Source organism: Hyla sarda, chromosome 1 (genome assembly GCF_029499605.1).
Source record: "Hyla sarda isolate aHylSar1 chromosome 1, aHylSar1.hap1, whole genome shotgun sequence".
Lineage (NCBI taxonomy): Eukaryota > Metazoa > Chordata > Amphibia > Anura > Hylidae > Hyla > Hyla sarda.
In genome coordinates this window covers 322,896,800-322,924,462 of record NC_079189.1, presented here as the reverse complement: position 1 = coordinate 322,924,462, position 27,663 = coordinate 322,896,800, and the positions used below count along the sequence as shown (strand labels likewise).

General features: G+C 42.4%; 1 protein-coding gene across 1 annotated transcript in view; it reads left to right on the top strand.

Moving 5' to 3' along the window:
* IGFBPL1 (insulin like growth factor binding protein like 1) overlaps window positions 1-25,410 on the top strand; it is a 51,628-nt gene extending 26,218 nt beyond the window's left edge. Inside the window, exons 2-5 of the mRNA XM_056519224.1 lie at window positions 11,116-11,225; window positions 15,195-15,311; window positions 15,871-16,030; window positions 25,264-25,410. Coding sequence (XP_056375199.1) covers window positions 11,116-11,225; window positions 15,195-15,311; window positions 15,871-16,026 — 383 coding nt within the window. The 3' untranslated portion in view covers window positions 16,027-16,030; window positions 25,264-25,410. The remainder of the gene's footprint in view (window positions 1-11,115; window positions 11,226-15,194; window positions 15,312-15,870; window positions 16,031-25,263) is intronic.
* Window positions 25,411-27,663: the final 2,253 nt, after the last annotated feature.

Genomic DNA, 27,663 nt, shown 5'->3' with positions numbered 1-27,663 from the left:
AAAAGGCCTTTGTGAGCGTCTTTCTATGAAGACTCCTTGAAATGCACATGGTAGTGTCTGGTCAGGACAAGAATAATAATAAAAACAACAGTTAACATTTCTTTTAATGTTACATACATAGTTAAGTATATAGTTTATGTACTGGCAACTGAACCTGTCAGAAGCTTTTTGCATTGCACACTACTTCGACTAGCTGACGGTTCCGCTCCTATGCTTTCTAAAGGTGCCCTCATTAGCCATAGCAGTTGCTGGATTCTATTTATTTTTGTAGGGAAGGACTATAATCCCTAAACACACACACCGTATGGCAAATGCCTTTTTTAGGCTAGAAGGAGGAGATGCTTTGGAGAGAAGTCAAGCTGGCTGTGCTCTAATCCCGACCAATCTGGCTTCATTGTGGTCCCGGGGGTACATCATCACAAGCAGGTCTGAAATCACTGTTACTTTCTAAGTCTCCTCTTCTAACTAACTGGTGGCTTCCAGGGCATACCACGTGAAGCAGGGTATACTTGCCCAGCTTTATCTTTGCACTGTGTATGCGCTGGAAGCAACCAGCCTGTTAGAAAAGGATTAAAACTTGGAGACAACATGCTCTTGATTTTGGACAGGATAGTGATTTTAGCTAGTGGTGTCAGTTTAGAGAGTTTAGGTTTCCCTTAATTGATATAACATATGTGGCTATCATGTGCACCGGATCCAAGGATGGCATGTTATCTGGGGATGAGTTCCATCTTTATCAATCCAAGGAGTGTTTAGAATCCATTGCTATATCAATGCTTAGCATTGTTCTTTTTACCTATGTGCTCCAGTCATTTTTATTACTCTTCAGTTGAATAATTTGAACACATCCTTGAAAAAAATTCTGAAAACACTTCCCACAGATTTGCCTACAAAGTGTTCATTCCATTTTCTAAAATTATGTAGCATTAATTTTTTTTTTTACAGTAGAGGCTCTGTGAGATGGTTAGATGGGGTACCCAATCATTAGAATGAAAAGACAAAAACATGAAAGAGAGGGACAACAAATATATATACTAAAGTATCATAATAGTGCATAATAGTGAACACACAGCAACAAGAAAGAGCTACTGAGAAGATATTTTATGTAAAAATAAATATTGATACACGGTAAAATGTTATCGAAAAGGATAAATAAGCAAAGGAGAGGCAAAAAGACCCCCTGATGAAGGTCGTGTGGACAGAAACACGTGTTGGGATGGCAGTATCCCAGGACCCACCATATTACTTCACTAACTGTGGTAGGTAACTTTTAAGGATTGTGTTACCTTATCTAGTGTCCTTAGCTGCCACACTTAGCTCTTTTTTGATGACGTCTTATTTGGGATACATTTGTGGCTGTGATGTCTCTGCACTGTTATATTATATTATATTACCTGCTTTCAATCCTTTATCATATATATATATATATATATATATATATATATATATATATATATATTTATATATATATTACATGCTGCTTGGCAATTTACCAACTATATACCATATATCTAGTAGAGTTTGATGCCTCTTCTTTGCTCATTCTTTTTAGTGCAATATTTTTTACCATGTATCAATAAAATTTACTTTTGCATTAAATACCTTTTCAGTAGCTCTTTGTTGCCGTTGTGTGACCATCATTAGAATGAACAGTCTCTTAACTCTTTAGGACATCTGTACTTTTTTTTTTTTCCAGATTATTCTACTCAAAGGTGTTGCAATAAAATGTTGATGTCACGATTCGGCTGGCTGGAGGTGGATCCTCTGTGACAGAGAGGGATTGGCGTGGACCGTGTCGGTGGATCGGTTCTAAGTTGCTACTGGTATTCACCAGAGCCCGCCGCAAAGCGGGATGGTCTTGCAGCGGCGGTAGCAACCAGGTCATATCCACCGGCAATGGCTCAACCTCTCTGACTGCTGCGATAAGCGCGGTACAAGGGAGTAGACAAGAGCAAGGTCGGACGTAGCAGAAGGTCAGGACAGGCAGCAAGGATCGTAGTCAGGGGCAACGGCAGGAGGTCTGGAACACAGGCTAGGAACACACAAGGAAACGCTTTCACTGGCACAATGGCAACAAGATCCGGCGAGGGAGTGCAGGGGAAGTGAGGTATAAGTAGGGAGTGCACAGGTGAAGGTACTGATTAAAACCTGCTGCGCCAATCAGTGGCGCACCGGCCCTTTAAATCGCAAAGACCCGGCGCGAGTGCGCCCTAAGGAGCGGGGCCGCGCGCGCCGGGACAGCACAGATGGGGAACGGGTCTGGTAAGGGAATCGAGATGCGCATCGCGAGCGGGCGCATCCCGCATCGCGAATCGCATCCCGGCTGGGAGCAATATCGCAGCGCACCCGGTCGGCAGGTCTGACCGGGGCGCTGTGAATAAGAGAACGCTGTGAGCGCTCCGGGGAGGAGCGGGGATCCGGAGTGCTCGGCGTAACAGTTGACTTTAGGGGTTATGAAAAAATATTAAAATAACATGCTTAAATAGTGGGTAAATATAATTTAATCATCCGCTCATTCTCTTTAACCTCTTAATGACGTAGGAAATTCTAACTTTTTGGTGTCACAATCTGTAGTTTTGGCATTGATCAGACTTTTATATTGCTTTTTATTCATTATATTTGCACATATAACGCTTCATTTAATTCTAGCAATTCCTTCTTGTGTATTATTTTTTTTTTGTCAATTAGTATATAACATTTATATCTACCATGATAACAATGGAATAAAAATAGACATATAGTCGTTTTTGTCTGTTGTAAAGTTCTGCTTGATTTTAACATTTTATTGGTTGTATCTGAGCCTATGCTCTAAACAGGTATTACAGTTTCAGAAAATAATTGTTTGTGCAGTCATTTAACCCCTTAGTGCACAGGGCGTACATGTATGTCCTGGGCCTTCTCCCAAACTATGTCATAGCTGGTTGATCCCATGGCTAATGCTGGAAATCGTGGATGTCCTGCATTAACCCTTTAGATTTTGAACTCAAAGTTGATTGCGGCGTATAAAAGCAAAATTTACATGTTGGTAGCTCAGGGTAGCTGATCAGGACACCTGCGGCAAAATCATGGAGTCATGATCAGCTGTAAGGACAGAGTCTTAAGCCTTAAAGTCTTAAATATGCTACCCTGCCATCCGTCGCCACCTCTATGTGGCAGCCAGCCATGGCAGGCTGTATAAATGGAATGATGATAATACTGATCAATGCTGTTCTACGGAACAGCATTATTCAGTGTTTGCAGTCTGAAGACTGCATTTAATAGTCTCACATGTGGACTAAAAAAATTGTAAAAAAAAAAGTATATATAAAAGCCTAATAATTGTAAATAAGCTCCTCCCCTAATAGAATTTTAAATCATCCCCCTTTTCCAATTTTTTAAATAAAATTATGTAAACAAAAATTAATGTAAACGTATGTGGTATTGCCGTGTGTGAAAATGTCTGAAATATTAGAATATGATGTTAATTAAACTGCATGGTCAATAACATAAAGGTAAAAAATACAAAAGTCCAAAATTGCTTATTGTTTGTCACTTCACATGGCAGAAAAAAAATTATAAAAAGCAATGAAAAAGTCCCAGCAAAACAAAAATGGTACAAATAAAAACTTAAGACCATGGATCAAAAAAATGAACCTTCAAATAGCCTTGTATACAAAAAAAATAAAAAAAAGTTATAGGGATCAGAATAGGACAAATTTAAGCATACAAATTTTCATACAAAAAGTCATAATTTTTTAAGAGTAGTAAAATAAATCAAAACCTATATAACTTGGGTATTGTTGTATTCATATGGGCCTATAGAATAAAGATATTGGCCCTGATTTACTAAGAGTGGAGTGTAGTTTTCTTTGTGGGTTTTTATTTTCTACAAGTATTTTTCCATAATATTTACTAAGGTTTCCCTACATTTTGATTTTTTCCCTACATTTTTTTTTTTTTTTTACACATGTTCTGATCTGTTGGGTTTTCCTCAGCTCACCTCCACCACATTTTCTGTGGAACCCTTAGTAAATATGTTGCCATTTTAAAAAAAATATCAGGGACCCAATCCTTTTCGACGGCCACGCCCCTTTTACTGACATCCACGCCCCTTTTTGGGATTTTCAGAGTAAAATGGCTTGGTCAGGTTTTTACATTTTTTTTTCCAAAACTTCTGATGTAGACACAATTTGTGGAGCAATGCGCCAAATTCTGGCACACAACCCGACAAAACAGGTCAGGTTTACAATAGTAAATCAGGGCCAATATGTAATTTTTGCTGAAAAGTGCACTGCATAGAAGCAGCAAAAATTATAAAATGGCCTTTTTATTTTGCCCCACAAATATTTTTTGGGGGTTTCGCTGTAGATTTAGTGGTTATATCATTTATGCCATTACAAAGTACAATTGGTGCCACAAAAATACAAGGTCTAATATGGGTCTGTAGATGGAAAATTGAAAGCGTTATGACTATTAGAAGGTGCGGAGGAAAAAACGAAAGAGCAAAAATGAAAATTGGCCCAGTCATTAAGGGGTTAAAATTGTCCTTATATTTTTATACTTGCAGTGTATAAAAATCTGTCCTAGTCATGTGATGGATACACAGATGTGTGGCATACTACAGCTACAGCACAGTTATCAGAACTGTATCTGATACTGAGCAGAAACCATGAAGGTTGTCGCTTACTGTAAACCAAGGAACATGGGAACAATCTTTATTGCTAAAAGCAGCAGTAATATAGTTATGTCTGTTTTCAAAATATATGAGTTTGTTTATCTTAGATAAAACAGGAAACTAATGATATTCACCACAACTTTATGCTATTTATCTACCTGCCTTGGAGACTTGTTGGTAGGGTGAAAGTAAGTTGTTACAACCTAAAACCATTTTGCGACTACCGTATATACTCGAGTATAAGCCGACCCGAGTATAAGCCGAGACCCCTAATTTCAACCCAAAATCCCAGGAAAAGTTATTGACTCGAGTATAAGCCTAGGGTGGGAAATACCTCATCCCCCCCCTGTCATCATCCAGACCCCCGTCATTAACACCCCCATCATCACCCTGTCATCATCCCACACATCCCCCCTTCATCATCCCCTTGTCATCATCCCACACATCCCCCCTTCATCATCCCCTTGTCATCATCCCACACATCCCCCCTTCATCATCCCCTTATCATCCCGCACATCCCCCCTTCATCATCCCCTTATCATCCCACACCCCCCCTTCATCATCCCCTTGTAATCATCCCACACCCCCCCCTTCATCATCCCCACCCCCCTTCATCATCCCCACACCCCCCCCCCTTCATCATCCTCTTCTCATCATTCGCCCTCAGTGGTCTTCAACCTGCGGACCTCCAGAGGTTTCAAAACTACAACTCCCAGCAAGCCCGGGCAGCCATTGGCTGTCCGGGCTTGCTGGGAGTTGTAGTTTTGAAACCTCCGGAGGTCCGCAGGTTGAAGACCACTGCGGCCTTCAACATCATCCAGCCCCCTCTCACCCCCTTTAGTTCTGTACAGTACTCACCTCCGCTCGGCGCTGGTCCGGTCCTGCAGGGCTGTCCGGAGAGGAGGTGGTCCGGTGAGGAGGTGGTCCGGGCTGCTATCTTCACCGGGGGCGCCTCTTCTCCGCGCTTCCGGCCCGGAATAGAGGCGTTGCCTTGACAATGACGCAGAAGTACGTTGGCAATGAACGCACCTCTGCGTCGTTGTCACGGCAACGTGACTATTCTGAGGCCGGGCCCGAAGCGCTTAGAAGAGGCCTCCCCGGTGAAGATAGCAGCCCGGAACCAGTATCCCACCGGACCACCTCCTCACCGGACAGTCCTGCAGGACCGGACCAGCGCCGAGCGGAGGTGAGTACTCAGAACTAAAGGGGGGCGAGAGGGGGCTGGATGATGTTGAAGGCCGCAGTGGTCTTCAACCTGCGGACCTCCGGAGGTTTCAAAACTACAACTCCCAGCAAGCCCGGACAGCCGATGGCTGCCCGGGCTTGCTGGGAGTTGTAGTTTTGAAACCTCTGGAGGTCCGCAGGTTGAAGACCACTGCGGGTGGGGGAGTTCACTCGAGTATAAGCCGAGGGGGGTGTTTTCAGCACGAAAAATCGTGCTGAAAAACTCGGCTTATACTCGAGTATATACGGTAAGTTTTCTAAACACATCAGTTGATCAGTGGTTGAAGCGTGGACTCCCGTCCTGTTCTCAAAACAAAAAAGGGGTTTCCAGAGCCTTAACTTTACACTTAAAATGGCTCAGGGTAGGATGATAAAAAATAAAAATAAAATACTCACCTCCTGCTGATCCTCCGCTGGTGCCGTTTCAGCACTGCTAGTGAATCGCCTCAATTGGAGATGGATAAGAATTTACTATCTATCTATCTCATATCTATATATCTATCTATCTAGTCCTGTAGGAGAACCGCACTCCCATGTGGATTACGGTTGCAAGCTGGTCCAACCCGGGCAGGGTCCCCAAATATAAGCGAAAAAATGCAGCAGCACTCCGTTGTGGATGAAAAAGTGGAGTTAGGCTTTATTCATCAGGTGCAGTACACAACGTTTCGACCGTCTCTCACGGTCTTTGTCAAGGCTTGACAAAGACCGTGAGAGACGGTCGAAATGTTGTGTACTGCACCTGATGAATAAAGCCTAACTCCACTTTTTCATCCACAACGGAGTGCTGCTGCATTTTTTCGCTTATCTATCTATCTCATATCTATTTATCTATCTATCAAAATCCAATATGCAGCACTATCCAGTGTAGAAAATGTGGTGGGTGCCAGCGTCCAGCAAACCTGATCAGGGTTCCTCTTAGATACAAAACCGGAAGACGCAGCACTCCAGAAAAAATTAAATAAACGTGTTTTTATTCCAACATATCAAGTCCACAAGCAATGTTTCTGCTCTCTATGGAGCCATTTACAAGCTTGTAAATGGCTCCATAGAGAGTAGAAGCATTGCTTGTGGACTTGATATGTTGGAATAAAAACACGTTTATTTAATTTTTTTCTGGAGTGCTGCGTCTTCCGGTTTTGTATCTATCTATCTCATATCTATCTCCTATCTATCTATTTATCTATCTATCTCATATCTATCTATTTATTATCTATCATATATCTATCATCTATCTATCTATCATATATCTATTTATTATCTATCATATATATATATATATATATATATATATATATATAAAATATCTAACTATCTCATATCTATCTATCTATCTATCTCATATCTATCTATCTATCTATCTATCTCATATCTATCTATCTATCTATCTCATATCTATCTATCTATCTCATATCTATCTTCTATCTATCTCATATCTCTCTCTCTCTCTCTATATATATATATATATCTATCTCATATCTATCTATATATCTATCTCATATCTATCTATCTATCTATCTCATATCTATCTATCTCATATCTATCTATCCATCTATCTCATATCTATCTATCTAGCTAATATCTATCTATCTATCTAATATCTATCTATCTTTGTGCTAGCAGTGTGCTGCTGTATTCTCCTGTTGCTATCTATCTATCTATCTATCTCATATCTATCTCATATCTATCTATCTATCTATCTCATATCTATCTCATATATATCTATCTATCTCATATCTATCTCATATCTATCTATCTCATATCTATCTCATATCTATCTCATATCTATCTCATATCTATCTATCTCATATCTATCTCATATCTATCTATATATCTATCTATCTATCTCATATCTATCTCATATCTATCTATCTATCTATCTATCTCATATCTATCACATATCTATCTATCTATCTATCTATCTATCTCATATCTATCTCATATCTAGCTATCTATCTATCATCTATCTCATATCTATCTATCTCATATCTATCTCATATCTATCTATCTCATATCTATCTATCCCATATCTATCTATCTATCTATCTATCTATCTATCTATCTATCTATCTATTTTTATATTGTTAAAGACACTTCAAGAAGACATCTCAGGATGACTTAGATTTCTGTAGGATACAGTCTTACAGACAACAAAGGAGGCGAGCAGGCACTTGGCAGGTATTAATGCTTTCTCTCAAGGGGAATAATTTAGGGATTTGGTGGGCGCTGCATTATCTTCCAGCACAGTCAATTAGGCACTTACAGATACAGATATACTTGTTTCAATGGTAAATATTCAGAAGGCATGTCTTTTAACAGATGGCCCTTCTTTCCTTCACATCTATTTTGGAAAAATGATGTGACCTCTCACAGCTGCCAAAATATCTGCGGGAGTCCAACCTCTTATGTGAATCATTTATTATTCCATGTGCATACAGTATACCAACAGAATATGCCATACTGTGCCACTGTCCTTCATTACTATAACAGACAAACACCAGGAGTGACTAATAATGCTTTTCTTAGCTATGTTTTTTGGTACTGTGTTATTATTATGTCATAATCATTTCATGGAAAACCATGTTTATATCTGGCAAATCATACAGTCTTTTTATTTTTGCTTTTTTTTTTCTCTTCATTTTAAGTTAGTTTTATGCAATATTTTTGTTGCAAAATTCATTTTAAATAATATAAGATTATACATAGTAATAAAATATTATAAATAAATAGAAATATTCATAAATAACCATGAAAATTTCGTCTTGGGCTTGGCCAGCATATAGGATGTTCCCTTTATCTCTATATCTCCTTTGGCTGCTGAATGTTGGGTTATACATTGGACAAAGGAAATATGATTGACACCTGGCATGCTTTTGGCGGTTTTAGGTATTTTTGCAGCTGTCTTTTCCTGCTTGAGACCAAAACTATCTGGTGCACCAGAAAGGGGTGGTTGAAGCAAAAAAAAGCACAAGGTGGAGAATGAAACCCCTTTGTTGTCTGACTTGTGATATGCTGGCACAAAAGGGAGGAGGTAAGAAAAACTATAGAAACTACAGAACGTCTGGTGGTGCAAAGCGAGGAATACAACATACAGACAGGAGTACATTTTTTTTTATGTTCTTTAAGCTGGAATATAATTTTGTGTCCCTGGCACCGCTCCATAATGTTAGTAATACCTCCATGGACTTGATATTGATGGTCTACACTAAATATGTAAAAATATATAGAGACACCTTCTAAGCATCAGAGAAGTTTTGGGAAAGATGTCACAGAAGTGCCTGTACTGCTTTATCCTACGTAGGTTCTTCTGCGTGGGAGAAACTACACAGGGTTTAACCATAACATTGGAAAAGAAGAATATAGGGAAAATTTAGCTGGGTTATGTGGACTGCTGCAGCTGGGTCATGTGGACTCACTGGATCGCTCTGAACACTGTTCCCTACACACTAGTCAATGAGCCATATAGGAACAGCAATTCAATATTATTCTTTTTCTTTTTATAGGGCTAAGTTACTGTTCACTGCCGATGCCAAGACTAGATATTGTATTGTACCAAGAAAATTATAGCACCCTATTCCTACATTCTCTTGAAATAGGGGGACCACCCCATGAGCAACATATAGTATAAGTTCCTAGAGATAAGCTGTTTCTTGCTAAGTTGAAAAAACGTCTTTAAAGGGGTATTCCGGTCTTAGACATCTTATCCCCTATTCAAAGGATAGGGGATAAGATGTCTGATTGCCAGGGTCCTGCGTTCTGGAGGGGCGTGGTGCAGGACTCAAGTCCTGCAGGAACGCATGGGAACTGAGTTCCTGCACTTTTTCACAGCAGGAACAACATTCCTATTTGCAGGACCAGCCCTTGAGTGGAAATCTTAGGTGAGTTCCCACACTTTTTTTTCCCAGGACTTGACCCCTGGCGTGCTGTGACATCATGAGGGGGCATGGCATGATGTCACGTCTCAGTCTCGTGACCAGAATGCTGGGTGCTGCGCGGAGATCGCGAGGGGTTTCCCACGGCGGGACCCCCATGATCAGATATCTTATCCCCTATCCTTTGGATAGGGGATAATATATCTAAAAAGGAATACCCATTTTAGGGCTGGTGTGTAACGTTTTTCAAGAAAATGCTATGTGTATTTTCCAAACATCTTTATCCTTTACCTGCATCTTTTTTATTTTATAGAAAAACACTGTAAGACGTTAGCTGGAAGCCATTAGGAAAATATAAAAAGCTCTAACTATAATGCTTTGTGGCATTAATGCAGAACAAGAAGCAGCTGTCCTACTTAGTAAAACATGACACCCACATCCTATGAGTGATGATCTTGTATTCTGGTAACAGGCTGAAGGAGGAATACTTTGTTTTCACACTGTATATACACAGCTGTGGAGCTGTATACATAGGGAGTCAGAAGTTCAAAACTGAATGATATTGGTTCCTAAAGTAACACAACATAATACTAACACTGCCTAAAGAATCTAAATGCCTTTTGGTACCTGGCAATAGGTTACTCTCCTCTCCATTCTTGCCAACAGAGCAAGACTAGGGCTACATGGCAATTTTGGTTCTTAAACATCGATTCTTAAGGTGGCAAAACACCTTCATAAGCTGTCGGCCACATGGTCATTCGCCTGAAAGCTACCTCTCCAGATCTCCCCATACATGAGAATGTTTAGCCAACCAACAGGGTCAGCCAGTTGAAATCCAACACACATGACCTTTTCCTCCCTCACCATTATCTGTCTGGGTACAGTCAGATGGCCCGCAAACACTTTATGTAGTCGTCCTGTCCTGCTATGGTTGGTGGGTTCGGCCAACTCTTAACCAAGTGTATGGGGCACTATTCACAAGTTTTTGTTTAATCCAAATTTTTTCCTATTTTTGGATGACATTTTGGGGGCTTCAGAACCAATTACCAGGTTTCCATAGAGTTATGGCCCCAACATACAATGGTCGTCCTGGAACCGATTGAGGGACCCCTGTATTAAAGAATTGTGATTAACATGTTGCCTGACCAAAGTTTCCATTTAGCCCTACCCTAAGGGTAAAATGACACAAATTTTTCTTTCTACACCGGCTTATGTCAAGATGTTTGGAATCGCAGTTGCAATGTCTCATGTACTTATTTTTGTAGCATGGGGATGTGTCATTTTGTAGATACTCTATAAATAAGATCAGATGTCAGTATATGTGTCAGTATGTTGACTCTTAATAACTTTCTGTCTCTTTCCTTCTAGCTCCTGTTATAACTGTGGCACCTAAAAAGATCCACAATGTAACCGGTGCCCAGGTGTATTTGTCTTGTGAAGTAAAGGCCGTTCCAACTCCCAGCATCTCCTGGAGAAAGGTAATAAGTGCCCGATGGCAACACGTGATAAGACTTTGTCAAATTATTTACATATACAATTATTGTACACATAAAAGTGAGTCAATTAAATACATTTCTTTATTTATTTTGTATTCATTCTAAGTTACAGCTTTTACTGTCATCCAAAGATGGATTAAAGGGATACTCCCGTGGAAAACTTTTTTTAAAAATCAACTGGTGCCAGAAAGTTAAACAGATTTGTAAATCACTTCTATTAAAAAATCTTAATCCTTCCAGTACTTTTTTGGGGCTGTATACTAAAGAGAAATCCAAAAAAGAAATGCATTTCCTCTAATGTCATGACCACAGTGCTCTCTGCTTACCTCTGCTGTCCATTTTAGGAACTGTCCAGAGCAGCATATGTTTGCTATGGAGATTTTCTCCTGCTCTGGATAGTTCCTGAAATGGACAGCGAGGTCAGCAGAGAGCACTGTGGTCATTACATCAGAGGAAATGCATTTCTTTTTTGGATTTCTCTTTAGTATACAGCCCCAAAAAAGTACTGGAAGGATTAAGATTTTTTTATAGAAGTGATTTACAAATCTGTTTAACTTTCTGGCACCAGTTGATTTAAAAAAAAAAAAAAGTTTTCCACGGGAGTACCCCTTTAATAATTATGCTAGCTTAGTGTCTGTCTGCAAACTTCTTGAATTCTGGGAACTGCCTAATCGGTTCTGCTGCATTAGGCTTGTTTTACACATGCTTTTTTATGTTTTTTTTCCCTAGTAAAAATTTTAGAATTTTACATTAGTTTATGTATTTTTTTTTTCAATGCTTTTTTTCAGCCCATTACAGTTCCACAACATAGGGGACATGGATTTAGCACATAAATATGTATTGGGAAGGTTTCACACACAGACATTTCCAGAAAAAATGCAACACAAATGTTTGCATTTGCAAGGACTTCTGTTTGTGACATTTTCTTTTTCTAACTGCAGCATGCTCTAGGTGGCATTCTTTTTCTGATTGGCTGCAACACAGGACTAAAAAAAATGACATGAAAAAACATCTTACAAAAGTTTAAAAAGAAAAAAACACAAAAATGCTTGTAAATGTAATGATATATTACAAATAAAAAATGTAGAACAAAATGTGTGTGACTTACATGGTATAATGTTCTTGCTTTGTGGTATGGAATCCATAAATCCACAGCTAAAAATGTCCTTAAAGGGGTACTCCAGGGCTTCAGCATTCTGAACATTTTGTTCAGAACGCTCAGAGCTGGAGGCCGTGATCGTGATATCAAGGCCATGCCCTTTGTGATGTCACACCACGCCCCCTCCATTTATGTCTATGGGAGGGTGCGTGTCGGCAGACACGCCCCCTCCCATAGACATGAATGTAGGGGGCATGGTGTGACATCACAAGGGGCATGGCCTTGATATCACGATCACTGCCACAGGATGCCAGCAATTGTTTAGAACACGGGGTGCTGCGGGAGATCACGGAGGCCCCAGCAGTGAGACCCCAATGAACAGACATCTTATCCCCTATCCTTTGGATAGAGAATAAGATGTATAGCAGCGGAGTACCCCTTTAACCATATTAAATCTTTTGGCCACTTGTAAGACATATGGTAGTCCTGCCTTACTCCTCTATACACAGTGACATATGCAATGGGGTGATTATAAGGTAAAACTAGTTCTCTTGGTACAGGAGGATCAGGGAGGAGTGAGCAAGGCTGTTTCCACACTTCCATCCTTTTTTTGTACTATTCTGATTCCTGACACATTCCAGCAACAGAAAGATGACGCCTTGAACAGAAGAGTGTTAGGAGTTTGGAGTCTGTATGTTTTTTTTCCCCTGAGCTGGGGTTTAAATTTTAAGGGGCTGTTCTACCGTCAAAACTTATCTTCTATTCACAATCTTGAGAATGGGATCACAAAGCTCCAGTAGGAATGGAGCAGCAGTCATGCAAGTGCATTGCCTCTACATTTATTCTATGTGGGACTCCTAAAGGTGACCAAGTGGTGTACTTAGCTATCTCTGGCAGCCCCCATAGTCAGAGAATGGAGCATCAATCGACATGCATGACTGTTGTTTTATTAAGATGAGAGTTTAGAGGCTTCAGTTCACAAGATTGCGAGGGGTCTCAGTGGTTGGACACTTATCCTCTATGAGGGTGTGAAATAAGTCTTTATGGTGGGAAAACACCTTTGGGGAAGCATTCTACAGGGTGGGCCATTTATATGGATACACCTTAATAAAATTAGAATGGTTGGGGATATTAACTTCCTGTTCGTGGCACATTAATATATGTGAGGGGGGAAACTTTTCAAGATGGGTGGTGACCATGGTGGCCATTTTGAAGTCGGACATTTTGTATCCAACTTTTGTTTTTTCAATAGGAAGAGGGTCATGTGACACATCAAACATATTGGGAATTTCACAAGAAAAACAATGATGTGCTTGGTTTTAACGTAACTTTATTCTTTCATGAGTTATTTACAAGTTTCTGACCACTTATAAAATGTGTTCAATGTGCTGCCCATTATTTTGGATTGTCAATGCAACCCTCATCTTCCACTATTCACACACTGATAGCAACACCACAGGGGAAATGCTAACACAGGCTTCCAGTATCCATAGTTTCAGGTGCTGCACATCTCGTATCTTCACAGCATAGACAATTGCCTTCACATGACCCCAAAGACAAAAGTCTAAGGGGGTCAGATCGGGAGACCTTGGGGGCTATTCAACTGGCCCACAACAACAAATCCACTTGATGTGTTTCCCTCTTTATGCACTGAAGCTGGCACATTCCCTGAGTTTTTCCAGCAAGATGGTGCACCACCACATTATGGGTGTTAGGTCCGAGCATTCCTAGATGAACAGTTTCCTGGAAAGTGGATTGGTCGTCGTGGGCCAGTTGAATGACCCCAAGGTCTCCCGATCTTACCCCCTTAGACTTTTATCTTTGGGGTCATCTGAATGCAATTGTCTATGCTGTGAAGATGCGAGATGTGCAGCACCTGAAACTACGGATACTGGAAGCCTGTGCTAGCATTTCTCCTGCGGTGTTGCTATCAGTGTGTGAAGAGTGGAAGAAGAGGGTTGCATTGACAATCCAACACAATGGGCAGCACATTGAACACATTTTATAAGTGGTCAGAAACTTGTAAATAACTCATGAAAGAATAAAGTTACGTTAAAACCAATCACATCATTGTTTCTCTTGTGATATTCCCAATAAGTTTGATATGTCACATGACCCTCTTCCTATTAAAAAAACTAAAGTTGGATTCAAAATGGCTGACTTCAAAATGGCCGCCATGGTCACCACCCATCTTGAAAAGTTTCCCCCCTCACATATACTAATGTGCCACAAACAGGAGGTTAATATCACCAACCATTCCCATTTTATTAAGGATAATCCATATAAAGGGCCCACCCTGTAGTTGGGGGTCTGAATTATTTGTTGGGGTCTGGTATGGGGTCTGATTAATCTATCAGTTTTACTCTTGGGTCTAGTCTGACCTAGGGGTCGGAATATTTTTTTCACTGTCTGATTAATGTTGAGGTTTCGTCTAAGGTCTTAAAGGGGGAACTTGGGTGGGAATTTATTTTTTTATTTTTTCAAATCAACTGATGCCAGAAAGTTAAACAGATTTGTAAATTACTTCTATATAAAAATCTTAATCCTTTCAGTACTTATCAGATGCTGTATGCTCCAGAGGAAGTTCTTTTTCAATGTATTTTCTGTCTGACCACAGTGCTTTCTGCTGACACTTCTGTCCATGTCAGAAACTGTCCAGAGTAGGAGCAAATCCCCATAGCAAACGTCTCCAGCTCTGGACAGTTCCTGACATGGACAGAAGTGTCAGCAGAGAGCACTGTGGTCAGACAGAAAAGAACAACTCAATTTCTCTGATAAGTGTCAGCACATCACCCTGAAATTGGACGAGTTTGCTGATGTTTGTTGCATTTTTTTTTTCTTTTCTTTTGGAGGTAACTGAGTCTCCTAAGGGAATAAGGCTGTTTGAAGAGCTTCCTGGAGACAGAGTCAATGTTGCTGTTCAAGTACGTGGTGGTCCCTCCCGTCATGAAAGCTCTAGCTGGGTTATGGTGAGTTGAAAGCAGAATGGCATATAGCGAATCCTGTCCAGAGCAACAGTAAAAATAATGGGGAGCATTTATCAATGTTTGCTTATGTATTCCTTTCTTTAGTTATTTTTTTTCTTAAAATTTTTTGCTTATGTGCGACTTATTTATCAACTGGTTTCAGCCTTTTTTTTTTTTTTTGCTTTCGTAGGGGCTTTTTCTGCTCCATGTCTGAGATGGAGTAAATTTAGTAGGTTTTTTCATGCGATGCAACTTTTTTTGCAACTTTCGCACTTGATAAATCTCTGACCACTGCAAGTCCAAAATCACTTTTGCTTTGGTAAGCAAGTTTATTTTTAATTTTTTTTGCTTAGGGCACTGCACAATCAAATCGCACAAAAAAAAGAGTAGTCGCACATGCAACTTTTTTTGCGACAAATTTAAGCAAAAAAAAAAACCTACTAAATGCTTTTAAAAATGTCCCCCAATATGAATATATATATATATATATATATATATATATATATATATATATATATATATATTGACAATACCAGGCCTAAAATCTGGTGTTTTTTTTCAGATAAAGCCATTGACAAAAGAAGATGAAGGAACCTACCAATGTCATGCAACTAATATGGTTGGAGATGCCTTTGCTGAAGGGTCAATAAAGGTTACAGAACATAGCTTACGCAGGATGAAGAAGAACCATCATTCTAGCTCTGAGGTCATTGTTTGATCAGGTAATAACACAGTACGTACAATAAGTAGTAGGTTTGTCTATAAACAATTATAAAGATAAACTTTCCAAGTATGTAGTGGTACAAGCATTATATATATATATATATATATATATATATATATATATATATATTGCTCAAGAAAATAAAGCGAACACTAAGATAACACATCCTAGATCTGAATGAATGAACTAATCGTATGAAATACTTTCGTCTTTACATAGTTGAATGTGCTGACAACAAAATCACACACAAATTATCAATGGAAATCAAATTTATCAACCCATGGAGGTCTGGTTATGGAGTCACACTCAAAATCAAAGTGGAAAACCACACTACAGGCTGATCCAACTTTGATGTAATGTCCTTAAAACAAGTCAGCCTCTACATAGGCTTTCATAAATCTCCCCCATAGTGAATACTTTTTGTGTAACAAATAGATAGACTCGGCACTCATATGCAGTTGAATATGTGTAAATTTATTCCGAGTCGAGTCTATCTATTTGGTATATTGAGGAGTTGGGTCCTACTCGAGCACCACATATATACAAAAGAAAGCCATATTATATTTTAACTTTTTGTTTAAAGCGCAACTGTCACATGAAAATAGGTCAATAACATGTCAGCACAGCACAAGCCGATCACTGGTACACTGCAGCCATACATTTGTTTTGGTGCTCCCTTTCTTCTATGCTGTAAAAACGACTTATCTACAGTTGCCAAAAGTCAGAGAGGCGTAGTCAGGGATCTGATGACATCACAGCATTGCCCCAGCAACGCTCACTGACTGAGAAAGAAACAGAGCTGCATGCCAGTCAGACTGGGACAGTGCTGTGATGCCAGAGAAGAGAGGCTTGGCATTGTAGATCCCTGGCCATTCCTCTCTGACTTTTGGCAACCGTGGGTAAAAGTAATTTTTAAAGCATAGAAGACACAAAGTGCCAAAACAGAGAGATGGCTGCAGTATACCAGTGATCAGCTCGTAGGCAGCAGTATACCAGTGATCAGCTCGTAGGCTGCAGTATACCAGTGATCAGCACGTAGGCTGCAGTATACCAGTGATCAGCACGTAGGCCACAGTATACCAGTGATCAGCTCATAGGTGCAGCAGTATACCAGTGATCAGCTCGTAGGCCACAGTACACCAGTGATCAGCTCATAGGTGCAGCAGTATACCAGTGATCAGCTCATAGGCTGCAGTATACCAGTGATCAGCTCATAGGCTGCAGTATACCAGTGATCAGCTCATAGGCTGCAGTATACCAGTGATCAGCTCATAGGCTGCAGTATACCAGTGATCAGCTCATAGGCCACAGTACACCAGTGATCAGCTCGTAGGCTGCAGTATACCATTGATCAGCTCGTAGGCCGCAGCATATCAGTGATCAGCTTGTAGGCTGCAGTATACCAGTGATCAGCTCGTAGGCTGCAGTATACCAGTGATCAGCTCGTAGGCCTCAGTATACCAGTAATCAGCTCGTAGGACGCAGTATACCAGTGATCAGCTCGTAGGCTGCAGTATACCAGTGATCAGCTCTTAGGCAGCAGTATACCAGTGATCAGCTCGTAGGCTGCAGTATACCAGTGATCAGCTCGTAGGTCGCAGTATACCAGTGATCAGCTCGTAGGCCGCAGTATACCAATGATCAGCTCGTAGGCTGCAGTATACCAGTGATCAGCTCGTAGGCTGCAGTATACCAGTGATCAGCTCGTAGGCTGCAGTATACCAGTGATCAGCTGGTAGGTGCAGTATACTAGTGATCAGCTCGTAGGTGCAGTATACTAGTGATCAGCTCGTAGGCCACAGTATACCAGTGATCAGCTCATAGGCTGCAGTATACCAGTGATCAGCTTGTAGGCCGCAGTATACCAATGATCAGCTCATAGGCCTCAGTATACCAGCGATCAGCTCGTAGGCCGCAGTATACCAGTGATCGGCTCGTAGGCCGCAGTATACCAGTGATCAGCTCGTAGGCTGCAGTATACCAGTGATCAGCTTGTAGGCCACAGTATGCCAGTGATCAGCTCAAAGGCTGCAGTATAAGATTGATCAGCTCGTAGGCAGCAGTATACCAGTGATCAGCTCATAGGCCGCAGTATACCAGTGATCAGCTCGTAGGCCGCAGTATACCATTGATCAGCTCGTAGGCCGCAGTATACCAGTGATCAGCTCGTAGGCCGCAATATACCAGTGATCAGCTCGTAGGCCGCAGTATACCAATGATCAGCTCGTAGGCTGCAGTATACTAGTGATCAGCTCGTAGGCTGCAGTATACCAGTGATCAGCTCGTAGGTGCAGTATACTAGTGATCAGCTCATAGGCCGCAGTATACCAGTGATCAGCTCATAGGCTGCAGTATACCAGTGATCAGCTCGTAGGCCGCAGTATACCAATGATCAGCTCGTAGGCCACAGTATACCAGTGATCAGCTCGTAGGCCGCAATATACCAGTGATCAGCTCGTAGGCCGCAGTATACCAGTGATCAGCTCGTAGGCCGCAGTATACCAGTGATCAGCTCGTAGACTGCAGTATACCAGTGATCAGCTTGTAGGCCGCAGTATACCAGTGATCAGCTCAAAGGCTGCAGTATAAGATTGATCAGCTCGTAGGCAGCAGTATACCAGTGATCAGCTCGTAGGCCGCAGTATACCAGTGATCAGCTCGTAGGCTGCAGTATACCAATGATCAGCTCTTAGGCTGCAGTATACCAGAGATCAGCTCGTAGGCTGCAGTATACCAGTGATCAGCTAGTCGGTGCAGTATACCAGTGATCAGCTTGTAGGCCGTAGTATACCAGTGATCAGCTCAAAGGCTGCAGTATAAGATGGATCAGCTCGTAGGCAGCAGTATACCAGTGATCAGCTCATAGGCCGCAGTATACCAGTGATCAGCTCGTAAGCCGCAGTATACCATTGATCAGCAAGTAGGCCGCAGTATACCAGTGATCAGCTCGTAGGCCGCAGTATACCAATGATCAGCTCGTAGGCTGCAGTATACCAGAGATCAGCTTGTAGGCTGCAGTATACCAGTGATCAGCTCATAGGCCACAGTATACCAGTGATCAGCTCGTAAGCCGCAGTATACCATTGATCAGCAAGTAGGCCGCAGTATACCAGTGATCAGCTTGTAGGCCGCAGTATACCAGTGATCAGCTTGTAGGCCGCAGTATACCAATGATCAGCTCGTAGGCTGCAGTATACCAGAGATCAACTTGTAGGCTGCAGTATACCAGTGATCAGCTCGTCGGTGCAGTATACTAGTGATCAGCTCGTAGGCCGCAGTATACCAGTGATCAGCTCACAGGCTGCAATATACCAGTGATCAGCTCGTAGGCCGCAGTATACCAATGATCAGCTCGTAGGCTGCAGTATACCAGAGATCAACTCGTAGGCCGCTGTATACCAGTGATCAGCTCATAGGCTGCAGTATACCAGTGATCAGCTCATAGGCTGCAGTATACCAGTGATCAGCTCATAGGCTGCAGTATACCAGTGATCAGCTCATAGGCCGCAGTATACCAGTGATCAGCTCATAGGCCGCAGTATACCAGTGATCAGCTCGTAGACTGTGCTGATGGTTATTGACTTATTTTTATGTGACAGTTGCGCTTTAACCATTAAAATAAATCAGACCCTAAAACACTCCTGTATTGTGGCCATGTTAGAGCAGCTCTCATCTGATCAGAAGCAGTCACAGCATACAGGACTATTAAATTTAGTGACCACAGGGGGCGTCAGCCCAGGCAAATATAATGATGTCTCCTGATGACTAAAGATTATACCAAGACATCTGTGGCCCCTTCTGCAGTCTACCCAAAACTCTATAGTAACACAACCCCCATCCTTTACACTGCCATCCTGCTTCGCTAATGCTGTGCTTGCTGCTGCCCCATTACCATGTCTACAACATATCTAGGTGACAGTGTAAAAATCTAATCGGTAGGATCCGACCACTGGAACCCCTGGGTGATTGGAGCAGCAGCACAGGATCCCATGTCACTCAATTCATTCTCTATGGGGTCTCCATTAGTGTTTGAATGGCATAGGCCATATTCAAATTCGCCATATTTCGTGAATATATGGATGAATATTCGTCATATATTCGCTAAATTTGCATATTCGTAATATTCACGTTTTATTTTCATATGCGAAAATGTGCACGCCAGTCTCACACAGTAGTATTAGAGTCTTCTTTACACCACACAAGCTGGAAGCAGAGAGAGATGATCACTGTGATGTGTACTATGAAAAAAAAAAAACTAATATTCGTAATTGCGAATATATAGTGCTATATTCGCGAATATTCGCTAATTTTCAAATATGCAATATTCGCTAATATTCACGAATATGCGATATTCGCAAATAAAATTTGCATTGTGAATATTAGCGAGCAACACTAGTCTCCATACATGTGAGTGCAGCGATCAGCAATGTTTCCATAGAGAACAAATGGAGCTGCAGGTGATCATGTGCTGCTGCTCCATTCATTTGGGGGACAAGGGACCTCTCTTCTCATGATCGGTGGTGGTCCCAGGGGTCAGGTCTCACCGATCAGATATTCTGTTTTTGGTGATGACCTTTGGTGTACAGACCTGAAACTGGACCAATAGACCCTCCCCCCCTCCACACATTGCTCCCCATGGCCCTCTCTCATATATACTTTTCTGTATGACCCCATATCATATATATACTGCTCTGTATGTCCCCTGTCTCACATATATACTGCTCCCTATGACCTCCTAGCACATATATACTGCTCTGTATGACCCCCTATCTCACATATACTATCTCATGTATGTCCCCCTATCTCACATATACTGTTCTGTTTGACCCCGTATTTCATCTATATACTGCTCCCTATGACCTCCTATCATCTATATACTGCTCCCTCTGACCTCCTATCACATATATACTGCTCCCTATGACCCCCTATCACATATATTCTGCTCCCTATGACCCCCTATCACATATATATGGATCCCTATGACCCCTATCACATGTATATGGATCCCTATGACCTCCTATCAGATAAATACTGCTCTCTATGGCCCCCTATCACATATTCTGCTCCCTATGGCCCCCTCCCCCCCATGCATTTCCCTATTACCTCTTCTTCTTAGCACACTGTATGGTAAAGGACCTGCAATGACTTCATCAGGAAGGTCCTTTACCATTCAGTGTGAGTGTCTATTCTGCTCTGTGGGCTCTCTGGAGCCCAGGCTCCTACAGGGCCACTCTCATATTACTGTAGTCTGCAGCGATTTTACGCAAATCGTGGAAAAATGTTCCTTTAGAGTTTAGGGGGCCCTTTTGGACACGGAGGCCCTGGGCAATTGCCCAGGTTGCCCCCTCTAAAACCGGCCCTGTGGGCAATTGCCCAAGGCCCCCATCCCCAAGGCCCCGGGTGATCTGAAGCCCAGCCACCTGACTTGGCGGCAAATTACAGACTGGAGGATACACAGCATCACTTACATGTACTTTTATGGTGTGCACCTGCAGTCTTCTTCTTGTGTGGAGCTTTTTCTGGATGTTAGGTCATAGAGGGGGCAGAAGCAGCATGACAGCCTGCAGAGGTCAAAGAACTTAACACTAGGAAGCTGACTGTGCCGTTGATCCGAAGGAAACTGTGTCCCCGTAGCCGAATGTGACCCCTGCAGTTGCTTAGCTGCTGAGGCACCTGATTGGCTGACGCACACACACCCTCCATACACCCTCCCCGTACTTTGCACTACAGGGACACAGTTCACTCAATCTCCGCCCCCACTACCTGCTTACTCACCGCGGGACTGGGACGCAACCTACGCACATCTTACCGCAAGACAGACTGTGCAGCGCAGCCAAAAGAGCGCTCCACAGCCTTTTTACTGCCCGCACATCTACCACCCACCAGTGTCACACAAGTACCACCCGCCTGCTAGCTGTATTGTATCCCTTAACTGCGCCACACAAGTACCACCACCTGCTAGCTGTAATGTACCACTCAACTGTGCCACACAAGTGCCACCCGCCTGCTAGCTGTATTGTATCCCTTAACTGCGCCACACAAGTACCACCGCCTGCTAGCTGTAATGTACCACTCAACTGTGCCACACAAGTACCACCCGCCTGCTAGTTGTAATGTACCACTCAACTGTGCCACACAAGTACCACCCGCCTGCTAGCTGTAATGTACCACTCAACTGTGCCACACAAGTACCACCCGCCTGCTAGCTGTAATGTACCACTCAACTGTGCCACACAAGTACCACCCGCCTGCTATCTGTATTGTATCACTTAACTGTGCCACACAAGTACCTCCCGCCTGCTAGCTGTATTGTATCACTTAACTGCGCCACACAAGTACCACCCGCCTGCTAGCTGTCATCTACCACCTGCCCGCACATTTATCTCCCACCCTCGCCGCACAAGTACCACCCGCCTGCATGTCTACCACCTGCTTTCACTGCACTAGTACCAGCCCCCTCCACACATCTACCACCTGTCCAAGCCACACAAATACCATTGCCTGCTAGCTGTAATGTACCACTCAACTGTGCCACACAAGTACCACCCGCCTGCAAGCTGTCATCTACCACCCACCCGCACATTTATCCCCCACCCTCGCTACACAAGTACCACCTGCCTGCATGTCTACCACCCGCTTTCACTGCACTAGTACCAGCCTCCTCCACACATCTACCACCTGTCCATGCCACACAAGTACCACTGCCTGCTAGCTGTAATGTACCACTCAACTGTGCCACACAAATACCACCCGCCTGCTAGCTGTCATCTACCAACCACCCGCACATTTATCCCCCACCCTCGCCGAACAAGTACCACCCGCCTGCATGTCTACCAAGCGCTTTCACTGCACTAGTACCAGCCCCCTCCACACATCTACCACCTGTCCACGCCACACAAGTACCACCCGCCCGCTAGCTGTTGCAAGACTACAAATCCCAGCATATCCTCACTGTAAGGGCATGCTGGGATTTGTAGTTTTGCAACAGCTAGCGGGCGGGTGGTAGATGTGCAAGCGTGTGCATGTGGTAGATGTGTGGGTGATACATGTGCGGAAAGGGTGGTGCTTGTGCGGCACGAGCTGCAACTCCCAGCATGCCCTTGCAGTGAGGACATGCTGGGAGTTTTAGTCTTACAACAGCTAGCAGGTGAGTGGTATAAAGGCTGTGGAGCGCTCTTCAGGCTATGTTCAGGCTGTTTATTGATCATTTTAGGAGAGAGGTTATTTTTCTATATTTATAATTATATGGTACTTGTATGCAGGTGTAATTAACAGGTTATCTATGTTTGGGGTTATGTGGTAATCTAAGGGTCAACAGGAACAGGTTGTATTCCAGAGGAGGTGTGACAAGTGTAGTAACTTACCTATATATTTGAAGATAGATTATTTGTATAAACTTGACCTAGACAAAGGTTTATTCTGAAATGCGTTGATTATTTTTGTATTTTTCATAGCCCGCTTTGTATTATTTTAAATACAAAGCTTATATGTTTAAAAAAATAACCCCAAGTTTTTCCTCCTTGTGGAGCTTCTACACTCTCTGGGGGAGATTTATCAAAACCTGTCCAGAGGAAAAGTGGCCCAGTTGCCCATAGCAACCAATCAGATCGCTTCTTTCATTTTTCAGAGGCCTTGTTAAAAATGGAAGAGGCAATCTGATTGGTTGCTATGGGCAACTGGGCAGCTTTTTCTCTGGACAGGTTTGATAAATCTCCCCCTCTGTGTATATTGTAGTGTTCTTATGATCCTAAAAGCCTCACCCTCTCTTCTTGTAGTCTGACTTAAGGTATGTTCACACGGCGGAATTTCCTCAATTCCACAGAAACTCCATTCAGCAAACCTTGCTGGACGAAGTTGCGGAATTCCGCCAGAATTGTGGCAGAATCCTGGTGGAATTTCTGTGTTCTGGGAACAAAGAAATCTGCAGAAATTAAAGTCCCATTGATTTCAATGAGATTCCACCATGGAATTCCACAAAATATAAGATTTGTCTTATATTTTTGTGGAATGCCTGAAAATAATTTCTGAGGTGGAATGCCAACCACAAAAATTCTGTTGTCTAAATGGGACTGCAGAATCCCATCAAAATCATAAGACAGTAAATTACAGCGGAATTTATGGCAAAATTCCTCAGTGTGAACATTACTCTTGCTAGAGAAGGACTGAGCCTAACAGGCAGTGAACCTTAGATATAGAAGAAGGGAGACCCCTATTGGTTGAAAATGTAGACACACTTTTCAATGGAAAAACAGCAACATTTTTGATTGAAGTAAATTGCTCTATGGATAATGCTCACATGTACTATTGTACTACGCATAAGTTGTCTGAAAATTTGGTGACATTTCACGGCATGGCACGACTGAAAACCTTGTAGCTTTGATACAGACACAAAGATTTCTGCCGGAAGAACCATCCATGTCTTTCATGCAGCCCTGTTTTAAAGCTATAGTTAAAATGACAGGACCCCAGGACACTGACTAAGGTTCAGAAAGACCTGCTGCACAGGACTTTACATGGGCAAGGTTCCTTTCTGTGTGCGTGCAACCTAAGGCTATGTTCACACTATGGAATTTCTGTGCGGAAATCAGCAGATATTGAGTGATATCAATGGGATTCTGCTGCACTGTGCACATGGCGGAATTGAGTCCGCACGGAAATGCAATGCTGTCCAGTGCTCCACTGTTGGTGGAATTCCACCGTCTGAACATATCCTAAGGCTATGTTCACAGACTGTATTTTCAGGCATATTTTATGTAAAAATTTTTCCGTAAAATCAAGAACATGTAACGTGCTCTATGTAATTGTATGGTCATATTTTCATAGAAATGAGTAATATGCTACTTATTTATGGACACATTTACACACTTTTTTTAGGTAAAAAATTAAAGGCAATAGATGAAAAGTAACAAAAGACAAAAATACTAATGACAATTTTAAAAGTGCATGTTAGTGCTTAGTTTTTTTTCTGGCAGTTTTTGGAATACTACCACTGCAGTTTTTGAGCCAAAGCTAGAAGTGTATTCAAAAGGAATAGGACATATAAAGGAAGGACTTACACTTCTCCTCCCTTATGGATCCACTTATGACTTTGGCTCAAAAACTGCAGTGGTAGGATTCCTTAGATTTATCTATCTCCCATGATTGTAAGTTTTAGAAATGTGTTTCTTTATTATAATCCATTAATATTTGGGGCCATCACTAATTTTTTGTTTTTCTTCTGTTTTCTTACAGGATTGAAGCGCATCTGGTTTTTATAACATTTTGATTGCTTACTTATGTATAAGACATGTAGAAATAGTTTTATATCATTGCAATGTTTTTGTACGATCTTTAAAATAGAACAAAATGTGTTTAATAAAGTTTCATAGCTAAAAACCATTGGTGCCAGAGGGACAAAATAATGGGAAAATGGGGACTCACTGAGGAACACCGAAACATCTATAGATTAAGGTTCTGATACTTTTTGTGACAAATATACAAAACATAGACTGCTATTTTGCTGATGTATGCCTAAAGCATGTCCTTTAATATATGAACTTATTCTCTTACAAGCCAGACATATACCGTATTTATCGGGGTATACCACGCACCGGCCTATAACACGCACCCTCATTTTACCAAGGATATTTGGGTAAAAAAAGTTTTTTACCCAAATATCCATGGTAAAATGAGGGTGCGTGTGTGCGCGTGTATACCTCGATACACCCCCAGGAAAGGCAGGGGGAGAGAGGCCGTCGCTGCCCGCTTCTCTCCCCCTGCCTTTCCTGGGGGTCTAGAGCCCTGCTGCAGGCCCTTCTCACCCCCTGGCTATCGGCGCCGCTGCCCGTTCTGTCCCCCTGACTATCGGTGCCGGCACCGATAGCCAGGGGGAGAGAAGCAGCGCCGACAGCCAGGGGGAGAGAAGGGGCAGCGGCACCCATTGCCGGCGCCGCTGCCCCGTTGCCTCCCCCCATCCCCGGTGGCATAATTACCTGGGTCGGGTCCGCGCTGCTACAGGCCTCCGGCGTGCGTCCCCTGCGTCATTGCTATGCACGGCGCGGCGCTCTGACGTCATGCGCCGCGCCGTGCAGCGCATAGCAACGACGAAGGGGACGCATGCCGGGGGCCTGCAGCAGCGCGGACCCGACCCAGGTAATTATGCCACAGGGGATGGGGGAGGCAACGGGGCAGCGGCGCCGGCAATGGGTGCCGCTGCCCCTTCTCTCCCCCTGGCTATCGGCGCCGGTACCGATAGTCAGGGGGACAGAACGGGCAGCGGCGCCGATAGCCAGGGGGTGAGAAGGGCCGGCAGCAGGGCTCTAGACCCCAGGGAAGGCAGGGGGAGAGAAGCGGGCAGTGACGGCCTCTCTCCCCCTGCCTTTCCTGGGGCGGTATCGGCGTATAACGCGCACATAGACTTTAGGCTAAAAATTTTAGCCTAAAAAGTGCGTGTTATACCGCCGATAAATACGGTACATCTTTTATAGCTTCATTTCTGAGTGTTAATCTAGAGGTCATAGACAATAATAATATATTCGGGTTTCTGCTGGTAAGTTGCCACCTCTGTGTTGAGGGGGGGGGGGGGTGTCTACCATTTATTATAAAACAACCATTCCCTTTTTGCTTGTACAACATATACAGAATCTAATGTTAGCTCAACTATTGTTTTACAGAAATTATTTTCTTCACATTACTTTCTTTACTTTTTTCTATACACTCTTCAAATAAACTAAATAAAGTAGTTTTTTAGTTTAAGTTCCCACATTGTAAAATCAATACCAGAAAACTGCAGTAAAATAGGTATGAAAAAATATACAGTATATTTTAACTCATTTAACCCCTTAACGATGCAGGACATAAATGTACGTCCTGGTGAGCTGGTACTTACTTCACCAGGACGTACATTTACGTCCTATACATAACCGCGAGTATCGGAGTGATGCTCGCGTCATGCGCAGCAGGTCCCGGCTGCTGATAGCAGCCAGGGACCCGCCCGTAATGGCGGACATCCGCGATCGCGCGGATGTCCACCATTAACCCTCAGATGCCGTGATTCGATCATCCAGCATGGTGGCCAGAGGTCCCCTCACCTGCCTCCGCTGCCTTCCACGGGTCTTCTGCTGTGGTCTGCGATCGAGCAGACCAAAGCAGAAGATGACCGATAATACTGATCAGTGCTATGTCCTATGCATAGCACTGAACAGTATTAGCAATTGAATGATTGCTATAAATAGTCCCCTATGGGGACTATTAAAGTGTAAAAATAAAAGTAAAAAAAGTAAAAAATAAAAGTAAAAAAAATGTGAAAAACCCCCTCCCCAATAAAAACGTAAATTGTCCCATTTTCCCTATTTCACCCCCAAAAAGTGTAAACATTTTTTTATATACCTATTTGGTATCGCTGCGTGCGTGTTAATGATACCGTATGGTCAACGGGGTGAACGTAAAAAAAAAAAGTCCAAAATAACTGCTATTTTATAACATTTTATTCCAAAAAATGTATTAAAAAAAAGTATTAAAAATTTGAAATAAGCAAATATGGTATCAATAAAAAGTACAGACCACGGCGCAAAAAATGAGCCATCATACCGCCGCTTATACGGAAAAATGAAAAAGTTATAGGTCTTCAAAATTTAAACGTACTAATTTGGT